The 13,278-nt window shown below is 45.2% G+C and overlaps 1 protein-coding gene across 1 annotated transcript in view; it reads left to right on the top strand.

The window, feature by feature from the left end:
• The window catches only part of LOC142574214 (uncharacterized), a 121,699-nt gene that overhangs the window by 61,403 nt on the left and 47,018 nt on the right, over positions 1-13,278 (top strand). The window contains exon 4 of the mRNA XM_075683363.1: positions 8,193-8,297. Within this exon, the coding sequence (XP_075539478.1) occupies positions 8,193-8,297 (105 nt within the window). The remainder of the gene's footprint in view (positions 1-8,192; positions 8,298-13,278) is intronic.

Raw genomic sequence — 13,278 nt, 5'->3', positions numbered from 1 at the left:
ATAGTTATTTCTGATTTGACGCCTTTTCGCTGTTAGCCCTCCGCCTATTGGTTAAAAGTTTTCGGGCTGCACCCACTTCACCTGCCTTTGACGCGACGTCAGAAAACCGCAAGAACTCACCGCGTCAAAGTGACGTGTACGCATTGAATGTGCATTAGTATGCCGAACAAAACTGAATTTTCTTCTGGATAGCCGCAGGCTGCCCCGTTCCGAAAGGAATAAAAGATGGCTGCCGCCGATCCTTCAGGCGCTGGCTACTCGCACCTGCCGGAGAGCATGGGTTTAATTGCATATAATAAAACTTATTGCGTGGCCGTGTAAAGTTTTTAAGCACTTTTGGCATGTTTACGACCTCATTGTGCCAACTCTTGATTGCTGAGGATGCGTTTTAGCGTCATTCTTAAGCTTCCTTTGCATGCCACCGCGATTTTCGACCAGTCACCCCAAGCTAAGTAAGGGGGAGCGGAACAATCGCAGAGGCCGGCACCACACTCTTCATCCGGTTATCGACTTTCAGTGCAGTCGCTCGGCCCTATCGAATCCCTCTCCACTCGAGCATGCTCCTCGCCTCTTGTCAGCCAATGAGATAAGACAAGCTGCTCAGTGCAGGAAATGTTATCTGTTTTTCAAGAAAACAAAAGCGACCTCCTATAAACGACGAGAGCGCTTGATTGGTCCGTTCAGACAACCCTGCGGATGACCGCCCGGTGCTTGCGTCGGCAGTTACGCAAATTTCACGTCAGGAGATTGGAATAAAAACATATTGGAATAGTTTTACGTTATAGAGCCCCATATTTCCCTTACTTCATGTGTCGGAAAGGTCTTCGAACATGTCATCCTCACACGCTCACACAGACATATGAACGACCACGACATCTTCACGAATATCATGGTTGGCTTCTGCCTGAAACTTTCTGCTCAAGATATTCTGATTCAGCTCAAGCGCCAAATTATCGATGACGATAAAAGCTCACCCACCAACACCTACCGCACTAACACAGCCATCATAACTACGGCCGAGCAGTGGGAGACTGCTGCTCAGTTTGGACCCAGAGGAGCAGTTCTGAGCCGTTAAGATGGCCGAAGACGCCGCCAGAAAGCAAGGACTGGCCGCCGTCTGAGGAAGGGGGTTAGTCTCCCGACCCCTGACACCCCTGAACCCTATCAGGGACATAATAAAGTTATATATATATCTCTCAGAAATACGCCTGCGCCGAATTCTATACAGATGCTTCCGAGTCTTCTACTGGCGGGGTTTATGAAGCCCTCGACTCGTCGTTTTAAATATGCGGTGCACTAAATTCCTCCAAGAAGTGTTTTTTACAGCTGACACATATGTGATATTCTCGGCTGTTAAACATATAAGGCTAACGAATCTTACCATGGCTAGTGCGTTCAGAGAATCACTGAATGTAGTCAGACCCCAATTAATTTACCAAAGCATCAGAACTCCGTATTTAATAAACTCCACAGCTTGTTGTGCTCCACGTCCATGCACAATCAAGTGATTGTCATGTGATAGGGGCCTGGCAGTAGAGGTATAAAAGGCAATGTAGGTGCTACCGAAATTTTAGCTACACAGACGCAGATATCGCCATCCCTGCGACAGCCACAAAGTCTTTCCTCCGTCATGAGCTGAGGAAGCACTGACAAAGACAGTGAGATCGAATAAGTTAGAATCGAATCGAATAATCGAAAGAATCGAATCAGTTACACTTGCTCAAAAGAAGTTCGAAAGAATCGAATCAGTTACACTTGCTCAAAAGAAGTTAGGAATATTATTAACCGAGTGCTTGCTTGTAGATAAAGAACAGGACACATTTACGGTGCTCACTCGTACCTCCTCACTCGAACAAATCATCCGACATGTAGGTGTCACAATACTGCGAACCCGCCGCGGTGCCTTCGCGGCGATGGTTTCGCGCTGCCACGCACGATGTTGCGGCATCAAATACCGTCCGCGGCGGTCGCATTTTGATGGGGGCCTGATGCAAAAACGCCCGTGTTGCGTGCATTTGGGCCCGGTAAACATCCCTTCGTGGGAAAACCTAATTCGGAGTCCTCCACTACTGCAAGCCTCACAATGAAATTGTACTTGGTTTTAGCACGTATAAACCGAGAATTTCAATAAAGTTTTTTGTCTGTCTTTCTGTCCGTCTAAGAGCTGCTCGTGTTCCTTTCGAATGCCCTGTTATGTAGGCAGAGAGGAAAACGTTTTTTGTTTCCTCCAATTTCGAACACATCCCTCTGCACTTAGCATTTTTTCTGAGCAATGAACTGTTGTTTAAAAGGCCCCTCACCAGGCCACATAACAAATTCTGGTTATTCTCTGGAATTTGCGGCATGTCCTCTAAGGAGCGTTCATATGTAAAGCCTTTTCAATTTGGTTTAGTGATAGTCGAGATAGAAATAGTTCAGTTCCGGGCACCCATGATTTCAGGAGCCATGCGCCACTGCCAAGAGAGGCACTTTTTCCGCGGCCCCGCCTAGCTTCCGCAATCGAAATTCCTTCCGTGCATTCTCCCTTACCGGAGCTCGCCGATCGCATCGTGACGAATACGTCACGGGTACTGACTTCCTTTTTTTTCGCGCTTTTTTGTTGCGCGGCGCACTTCCGCTGACGGTGTCGACAGCGAGCTGTTGCGTTTGTCTCGTTTCGCAGAGCGCACGATGTTGCGCGCACTACACGAGATCACCTGACCAGCAACATAAGTCAGTGCTGCGCGAAAACTGAGGCAGACACAAGCGGATCACACAGCATGATCGCGCGCTGGACCACGGTAAATAATGACAGTTTCGTTGTCTGCGTGCGCGACTGCACGACGTGGGAGCAAGCAGACGAAACGGAAGTGCAATTCTCTTTCTTCGGTGCCAAGTAAAACAAAAACAGGCAGAAATTCGGTTTGTGCTTTTTATTATTTATCTAAACTTTAATTCGTCTATTGAAGCAACAGAGTAGGCAAATAACAGATGTTGCCTTGAATGTTTCTGCAGCAGTTGCATGTTTCTAGGCGCCCTTTTGCGATATGCGTCAACTCTCCGGCTGGGAGCGTCGGGCCGGCGGGGAGAACGGCAAACGGCGTTTGGTTTGAAATTTCAGCTTTTTCCGCGGCGGGTAGTGATGAAATATTTAGCAGAGAGGATTGCTATAGCGCGTTGTATGCATAGCAGTTGTCAGCTCAAAATGACGAGACCTGAGGGGCCCTTTAACGTGAAAACAGTTTCGAACTTTTCAGCAGAAACAAAGATCCAAAATATCATTGAGCAAGGATGTTTGAAACAAGTGCCTATCAACCCTTCCCTTAAAGGGCCTTCATGGAGCACTGGCGCAACTATCACTGACATGTTATTGCACCATCTATTCTTAATGAAATACTAATGCTCATAGGGACACCAGACATTGTCATTATATTATTTGCTAGATACTTTTCGGCAGTTAGAGCGACAGATTTTTAGCCCTTTGTACAGCCATGTAATACCTAAAATTATCGCTGAATTTTCAGCTTCATTGGGAAATCATTGACTACACATCATCACGTGTGATGGCGATCTTTTCTCACGTCTGGCCCTTGCGCCATTAAACGCCAAACATTATCGTCAACACGTGCAATGTGAATCTACATACTCTCCGGGCAGCACAAAGCCGATCTACGCCGCCAGACAGGGGCACACGAGCACCAGGGCGCATTCCGCCTCTACATGTGCTTAACACTCGAGCAGAGATGCGTCTGCAGTGCTGCCCAGCGTAAATGCCACGGCCTCCGAGAGGGGCCGCAACATGCCTTGTCGCCGTTCTCGCCGCACTGCCATAGGTGGGGCACCGCCACCTGCATTGCCCCACTCATTCTTTAATGAACGACGTTGAGGGGTACAGGAAAAGTAAATATCGCACCTATCGTACCTACGCTTCTGCTGAGTGTCATTGAAAAATAGTTTCTCCAATATGTTTCTGGGAGGCACCGTACTCACCCCAACAAGTTTTGGAGCTTCAAAGAAAACTGGTTTACAGCTCTTTTAAGTAAAAAAAAAATGCAGCGACGGTTACGAAATATTTAATGCGAAATTTGAGCGCAGCGCTATAGGTGCTTTAATTTCGCTATATACTGGCTGTCGCGGAGTCGGTCTCGTGCGGCACGTTGCAAATGGAGCGAAGTGTGTCGCATCTGCCTCGCTAATCTGAAGATCGGGAGAGCCATCGCGTGGGTGACGCGTGGGCGCAATTCCCAGCACTCGCCGCATACGCACGTCCCAGACGACGCGCGTTACTCAGGCGTCATCTCTTAGCCATCGTTGCCGTACTGTGCTTTGCTTCTCCCCCTTTTGTCATATTCTCCTCCTCCGCTTTCCGCCTCATGGTTCCGCTGCACTCTGCTCCTTCGCTTTCTTCCTCGCATCTTTCATCTTTCGCTCTACTCGTTCTCTCGGAACGCCGACGCCGACGTTAAACACAGCAACGGGCGCCTAAGAGCTGCGCTCGAAAAGATACTATGTATGCTCCTAATAAAGCAATTTGCACATATCCAGTCGTTGCAAGTTCTGAAATTTCTAGAATATGGTTTTATCAGCATTACTAATTATTTATTTTGACTAGCTCACTTTGTGTAGACACTGCGCTCAGTAGTATTCTGTCTCTCTCTCTCTCTCTCTCTCTCTCTCTCTATATATATATATATATATATATATATATATATATATATATATATATATATAAGCATGCAACGTGATTGCAGTTTTTGAGTTTCAGTGTTTAAACTAATTTACGAAGGTCTGCAGAACGTTTGGCTGGCGTTACTCTCTCCAGAAGTAACAAAATCATGCAAATTCAAGGCACATTTTGGAATATATGTCAAGGGTAGCTTTCGCGAAGCGGTTAATAACGTGCTAAAGTTTCACCTAATTCATTCCTGCGTTCTTCGCGTCGAGGAAACTGCCACGCGTTCATGAGCGCTCGAGCATCCTGGCTTTGAAACGTGACAAGTCACGTTGCCTCGTATTTGCTGGTATATTCTTATTTATTTTAAATGTAGAACCCTCTTCATGGTCAAACCCTTGTTGCTTGCTCCTGTCATAGTATAAACATTATCATCATCACCGGAACGTGGCAATCATCTGAAAGAAGTAGTAGGGGTTGACAAGATAGAAGAATACGTTCGATGGCGGCCTAATAGTAACGAAAGTAGTCATTGAAAGGTTTTAATGATTGGCTTCGATAAGCTTATTGCGCTCTTGGTGACGTATATTTGTTCCAATGAGGATATTTAGGTATTATTTATTTTATCACTGAGTGATTCCGCAAGACAAGAAAGCCAGCAGGCTAGACACATGTAAGGACAGAAACGACAACCTCCTTGGCGCGAGCTATGCGGAAAGGCAGCCAGCCAGCCACCACGGTTGGGGAAGTCTGAGAGGGTTCGCAAAAAAAAGTAAGAAAAGGAAAGCTCCGCTTTAGAAGTGTGCCGCTTCAAATGACCGCTCAAGAGGGCTCTGCAGCGAGAGGGGTAGGATCAGGATTGCTCTAACGTCACGTTCTTCCAAGCTGTTTCTATTACATTTCTACCATTAGCACCCCACGATTGGTCCACATTTTTTGGGTGCCGCACCCACTTCGCCGTTTTCTCGGCACATCACCACAACAGCGAAAATGCCCCATCTGATATCACGCGTACACATTGGCTGTGCACGATTAGACCGAACAAAAGGAAAATAATTATTTCCCATTCTACCCTTTTTTTTTAGATTATTCGTGGGGATGCGCAAACGTTTTCGGGCTGCGCAAATTTCGCCTGTCTGTCACAGGACGTCACAAAGCCGCGAAAACTCACCACGCTAAAGTGACGCAGTCATGATGCAATAATATGCCGAAGAAAACTGAATCTCTTGCGGAATAGCCAGAGACAGCCATGTTCCGAAATGAAATTTCGGAAAAGAAGCTTGGTGCTCGCCAATTGCACTGGTACTAGCTACTCGGAGGTGAGTGACGCCTCCGAGTGCGTGACAGTATAACGTTGTCTAGTGCTTTCGGCACCTATGTGAAAACACTACTAACCCTTCTTCGCTAAGGGTGCGTTTTGGCGGCGTTTTGAACCTTCCAAGGGGTTGCACCCCGCTGATATTTTCCACCAGCCATTGGAAACTAAACAAGGGGGAGCGCACCAATCGCAGACGCCGGCGCCCCCTTCGTCATGCGATTATCTACTTTCACTGCGCAAACTCGGCCACTCTGAAATGTCCGCCACTTCTGAGTGCTCCCTGCTTCCTACAAGCTAATAAAAAAAGAGTGCCTGTCAACGAAACGAGCGCTATCTCCTGAAAACATGGATAGCTTTTGATTTAGCTGTTGAAACAACGCTGCGGGTCACCACCTTGCGCTTGCGTCCAGAGTTACGTAGATATGACGTCAGGACATCGGAATAGATATAGATAGAAATAATTTTTTTTCTTTTTAGCTCAACAGACCAGGGGCCGAATTCACAGAGCATTTCGTTCGTAAATGCTTCATTTGATTGGCTGATTGCCTTCGGTAATAATATGCCCTACATCACTGTTGGTTGGCACGAACGCTTTTAGTGTATGAATGTTTTGTGAATATCGGCCCAGGTCACGCAGGTTTGACTGATGCTTCGTTTAGCAGCCTGAGCGAGCCCTACGGTCCGCCCGCCTTTGTTGTTTGTTTAAATCAACAGCCTTAGGTGGCTCATGGGTCGAAAAATCCGATGACCATTCGGCGTTATGGCACCAAATTCACGTGCATGCGCCTGTAAGCCATCAATTTCTTTATGAATAAAAGAGCTCCATTACCCCTATTCTCGTTGAACGGACACCATTCTAAGCAATCAGAGTGGACACAAAAATGTGTGCGTCTGATTGTCACGGTTTTATTCACATTTGCCGGTGAATGTGCACGCGTCTCTTGACGTTTTCCGGAGGGCAAGTACGCCTGCGAGAACTGGAAATAGATGTGTTGTTGAAAGTGGGCGCTATGTGTTTATCGAGTTTGCCTTTCTGTGTCGCTTTTATTCTGCCTGCGCTACAAGAAAGTAGAAGGCACCTTATACTGGGTGTTTCAGGCGAACACTTTCAAAAAAGTTTAACGGTTGTCTGCGAAAGATAGCACGATTCTATTACACGAGCTAGTCTATTTGAAGAGGCGGGCATTACTTGCTCAAAAAGGTTCAAATGCATAATCGACTAGTTAACAAACATCGACTAATTAAGTTTTTAGCCGATTTTCTTATGGCCCACGTTGCAATTTACAAATTGTAGCCGTGTAGTTCACAAGGCGGATCCACTTGGTAGGAATTTTCAGAGTGACACCACTTTTGCTATAATAATTCCCGAATTTTGCGGAGAAATGCACTGGCGTTCCAGTTACCATTGTGATTCAATGCACAAAACGACGTTTTATGAAGAACCTAAGTGGAACGCCAGTGCATTTCTCGAAAAGTTCGGGAAATTATATAGCAAACTGGTGTCATTCTGCGAATTCCTTCCAAGCGGATCCGCCTTGCGAACTCCACGGCTATAATTTGTAAACTGCAATACGGGCCATAAAGTAATCAGTTAAAAACTGATATAGTCGTTTTTTGGCTAATTATTCCATTATGCATTTCTACCTCTTTAAGTAATGTCCGCCTCTTCAAGTAGACCAGCTCATTAATTAGAATTGTGCTAGCTGCCACAGGCAACTTTTAAAAATTTTTGAAAGTGGCCGCTGAAACGCCCTGTATACAAGCCTATACACCTACCTCCACCGATTAAATTGTTCAAATGAAGAAAATTCATTTGGTGAACCGGCCTGTGTGTCCTAATGATCTTCATAGAATTGCAACGACCGTTTCAACGTGCAATTAACCAAGCAGAACCAGTGGCGATGTCTAGGCAGACCGAAAATAAGAACAAGGAAAGAACTAGTAAAGAGAAAACCAATGACAGGTAGCAACAACGCATTCGAATGAGAATGTGAAATTAATTTAATGAATGTCTCGTTAGCGCGCAGGCTTTTGCCTTGATCATCTTTAGCGTATGCTAAAATTACTGTAAACAATTTTTAAACAAACTTTGTCGCTTTATGTACCTCTCTATTGTAAGTCATTAGGTGCTTACTCACGCCCTAATTGTTACAAACAAATAATCAGGTTTATTAGCCCTTCCATTTGCCATATCACCATATCTTATTTATTCTTTTTGTGCAGATATTCCCGATCCATGCGCGAAGGTGTTGTGCCCACGCGTCATGAGCTTGACCGACAACAAGTGGCTTTGCCGTGAAGACATTGATCCAGATGTGAAGCCAATCGGTCAGTACTACTTTAGGAGAACGGGGCATCGGGCGAGTTGCAATCGACCTATTATTACTACAGCGCAAAAACTTAAGACGAATTGGAGACACGAAAGGACAGTGCATGATCATGTCATGTAATGTCTCCTCTGAGTGTTCGTATATTGCGCTGTAATAATTATGAACAGAACTCTGTTTTCTGTGATCGCTTAATGTGGTATGATTTTCAGAAGCATGCCGTGCCGTAATGATTGAGGAAAAGTGCAGTATTTCCGGAACATCGAGCCAACACCACGGTACTTGGATTTGACGGCAGTAGCGCCTGCGACCAACATGGTTTTGTGCTTTTTTACTGACTCTAGATACTAATTGTTCGAAAATTCAAGTTTTCTAACGAAGCCACGCGATGGCGCACCACGCCACGTGAAGTTTTAACTATTTTGAGCGCCTATGGGAATTCGCTCAATTTGATGCACAGTTTTTTTACGCACTATTAAACATTTCCATTAGAATTCTTCTACTAGCAGCGCCATGCACCGTCTGCATTGATAACTGAACGTTTGCCAGGTATGGGACAGGGTGACAGATTTAAATGTGTGGAATAATATTACTTTCACCGCAAGTATTCTTGAAGCTAGCCTCCAGTATCCCAAGTAGTTCTTCAAAAAAAAAGCGCCAAATATGCGCTGTGGTAGACATGCCAACATAATTTTCAATTGACAATAGCGGTCACGATATAAAGCTCCTCTCGGGTTGTCCGTTTCCCGATCCGACGTATAGGCTGTTTGAACAATGTCTCAAATAACGTTAGATGGTCATGAGTGCGTGTTATTTCGGTAATTATGTTCGACTAATATCAATTGCAACCAGATTATCTCACCATGAGTGGCGCTTATGCATCAGTGCTTCGACAGCATATGTACAAATTATTACGGACAATCCTTCCAGTCGCCTAGGGTTTTCATCCACACAAGAGCACGCAGTCGATTTCAGACCGGCCTTCGACGGAAGCTTCACGAAGTGTTTAAGGTCTTACGTTCTGAACACTACCTGTGAAGCTGACCTTAATCATTGCTGTAGCATATTGGTCGCACTCCACCCTACTGTACCGCACTCTACAGGAGCTACGCAAAGCGTGTCGAGGCTCCAGCACAAATTAAGCGCACACTAGACGACCTTGCTTGCAACAAAAGATGAGCAACCGCAATAATCAATGTTATAAGGCTTCTGCGTGCTCCATGACGTGACGACTGCTGATTAACAAGCCTAAAGAATGCCGTAAAAACGAACCAGGTGCCTGCGGGAATGAGTAAACACAAATGCTCCCTGTAGATTAAGACTGACTTAGATAATTTGTGCCCTAGAAACCAGGGAGCGAATTCACAAAGCTTTTCGCTCGTAAGTGCTGTTCTTAATTGGTTGATTGCATTCGCTAATGATATGTCCTACATCACTATTGGCTGGCACGAACGCTTTCCGCGAAAGAGCTTTTTGTGAATACGGGCCCAGTTGCAGATTTTCTACATTTAAATAATTTATACTCTCCTCCGTACTTACGCCGAAAATAATGTTACGTGAAATTATTACTTTCATTCCTGTCCTTCGAGGTGCTTTCTTAAAGCTTCTCACAAGAATTCTCAAAAATTCTCTTAGAAATTATTTCTGCTACATCTATTCAGAATACTATTCACCAGGCTGTAATGTTATGCATAGCAGTATAGGTTGCGACTACTACGTCTGTTAAAATATAAAAGCGCCAAAAATTATCACATTTGTGGTAGTAAGAAAATATTTCACGCTGACTGTTGTACAATATCGGCTTTTGTTGCGAGACCAACCATTATGTTGAGCACTGTTAGGGCATACAACCCCGACCTAACCTGCAAGTTATCTCGAGCGACAAGCAACATCCTTCTCTGGCTCGCCAAATCCTAGCTCTGCAAGCACCGCGAGGCCAGCGTGACTTCGTCAAATGATTACCTCAAGCACTATTATAAAACTAGCTTTGCCTCATTGCTGGAACTTTAAATCTCAGGGGCCACAAGTTTACGTTAGCTTAGTATTTATTTTAATAAAAAATTGTTCGTTACTTTGTCTGAATATGTCAGCTAACTAACGTTAGGCGCTTGTGGATTTAAAAGCAGGTTTAAAGGTTACAACTGTGAGACGAAGAAAAGAGATACCGTTTTATACAACTTGGCTCTGATCTGTGTACGCCTAGTGAAAAAAAGAGTTGGGATATTTTGCTTTTCGCTCCTGTGAATAAACTGCTCAGAAGGTCATTGGTGCGTTATGCCACATTGCTAGCCTAGGGCGGCGGTCTCTTTACCTCCACACTGCCATCTTAGTTTATTCCAACCACAATGCCCGGTCACTGTAACCTGACTTACGAATTTCAAGAATGCGTGACAAGGAAACCACATAGCAATGAGTATGTGTAAATATGTGCGCGCTGGTAAAAGAGATTCTCATTATAGCTCGAGAGGTTAGCCGAGGATAAGCACAGGCATGTGACTACAGGTCTAATATACAAATGATCAAACAACATAGGAAATAGAAAAAAAGAGCAATCATCCATGCGGGGTAGGAAGGGGTAGCAGTGAGCACCATGAACTGAACAAAGTAAAAAGAGGAGCTTTATGTCACCATCAATAAACAAAATGTGATCCATCGCTGTCCCTTTGGTTTTTGTCTGTGGTAATATTCTCTTGAACACGCGGTTCAAGATAATATTGTGCTAGGCTGCCGGTCTGGCATAACTTAGCGCCAGCATTCTAAGCAGTTTAGCTCACAGGACCTATTAGCAAAGCATCATATGTTTTAACGCGACAGCGTTAAGGAGCTCGTGTCGCAGAAAAGCCGGTGTCCTCGGCGTCGGTGTCGGCGGCGTTGGCCGTGAGCGATAAATCCCAGCAGGCACTTCACGAATAAAAAACAACTTGCAAGATGCGCTGGGTGGGAATCGAACCAGGGTCTCCGGAGTGTGAGAGGGAGACGTTACAACTGAGCCACGAGTTTTTTTTCTTTATTCACAAAATGACATACGTACATAAAAACGCGTTGGCCTACTTGGGCCAACGTGACAAGCTAAAATTTCTTGAAATTCAGTAATTCATCAAGAATACCCAACCAGTCAGGCGGATGTGCCTGTACACGATATATCTCACGTATGAAAATAATGCTTTCAACAAAATTTTCTCGTGCTGAGCGCGCATTCACATCCGCGTGCGTTACCGCCATCCGTGTCTTCCGAAGACTATGGAGGCCCAGGAGCATTATCATGTCGTACGGAAAGCCCTGATGGCTGTCTACCGGCAGGAAACGTATACCCTGTGCTGTTATCGGCAGTTCCTTTTTAAGAGTTCTTTGCAAGACGTCCCAATAAAAAATTGCATCCCAGCACTCAATGAAAGCTTGCTCAATGGTCTGCGGCTTGTTACATAGCGCACAATTTGTCGTCCATGGTACAAATATTCTTTTGTCGGCTATCCATGTTTTGACCGGAAGGGTAGATGTATGCAATTTAAAGAAGAACGACTTAACGCTTGCTTTCACTGGCATCCTTTTAACTCTTTTTAAAACATTTTGTCCTGGGCCTCCATAGTATTTCATTCAGTACAATGGCACTGGCATCATAACTTCAACTAAATCCTTGTCAAGTTTCTTTCTTGTTACTGTGCTCAGGTACTGAAGGGAAAACCGAGCTTTTAATATTCGCAGGGAGTCGACTACCTCTCGCAAGTAGCCTTTAAGCCGATAGTGCACAGGCTGTGCACTAGACACAATAAATTCAGGCAAAACGCTTTTCAAACGGATCTGGATCATAGTACGCAAGAATGAATCACTTTGATCTCGTAAGAAGACAAAACGAGAAACAATCTGTCGTAAGAACAAATGCGACAATCCAAGACCACCATCTCGAACAGGACGAAACAAGTTGGTACGGCTGACCCTTTCCCAATAAGAACCCCAGATAAAAACAGCAAATACTCTGTGTATTTTCTCTACATTCACACGGGTCATCGACAAAAATTGGAGGACATACCACATTTTGACAATTAAAAACAAATTACAAACAGTTGCCCTTGCAAACATTGACAAATCACGACCCTGCCATCCTCCGGTTTTCTCTTTTACGCGCGAGGTCTCTTCCTCCCAGTACTGCGCGGCACTCTCGTAGTGCTCAAGCGGCACCCCCAAATATTTCGAAGGAGACACGGTCCATTGTAAATTCGCAAAGACAGATGGTGTGTTGTCCCAACTTCCGTGCCAAAATCCGATGCTCTTGTCCCAATTGACCGTGTGTCGCATGAAGCTCTTTTTTGTATCCTTGAACACGTTAAGACAGGCACAGTTATACTCGAGGGTCTAAAAACGATATAGAATGACTGCATAGCAAACATCATGCTGAATAAGACACTAACTGAGAACATTAAACTCAGATCATCAGTGAGGCAAGGTTGTCCATCGTCACCGCTGCTCTTTGCAATTTATTTAGAGCCTTTCTGTGTATCTCTAATAAGTAACGAAAAAATCAATGGTTATAAGCTTGAATCGTCCCATGTTAAAGTGCTTGCATATCTTTTGTACAGATCGCCAAAGTGTATTAGAGGCGATAAGCGATGCTAAAAGATATTGCAGGCAAACCGGATGCGAGATCAATTGGCACTGAGCCACGAGTTCGATGCTTCAAAACGGTATGAAAGCGCCTCTAGTGAACGCGGTGTTGCCTTAGAAACGAGCTGTTTCTAAGGCTCAGGCGTGCGTCGCTTGCTCAGGCGCACATTTCGTTGTCGCGCCGAACGCTGCGTTGCTCGACGCTCACCGCGTCCTATGCGGGGCGCGTAGTCGCTGCGCCGTAGCCCATTGTCTTACACCCCTTGGCGGGTCGACGGGAACGCTTTCGCGTTCCACTCTTGAAGGCGAAGCTTAAGCGTCCTCCAACTTTTATGCGAAGCATATTAACGTAGGTTTCGGGCCTTCGCGCGACGCCCGGTGGT

This window comes from Dermacentor variabilis, chromosome 3 (assembly GCF_050947875.1).
Source record: "Dermacentor variabilis isolate Ectoservices chromosome 3, ASM5094787v1, whole genome shotgun sequence".
Classification (NCBI taxonomy): domain Eukaryota; kingdom Metazoa; phylum Arthropoda; class Arachnida; order Ixodida; family Ixodidae; genus Dermacentor; species Dermacentor variabilis.
Note: the sequence above shows the minus strand (reverse complement) of the source record. Positions and strands in the feature narration are given on the sequence as shown.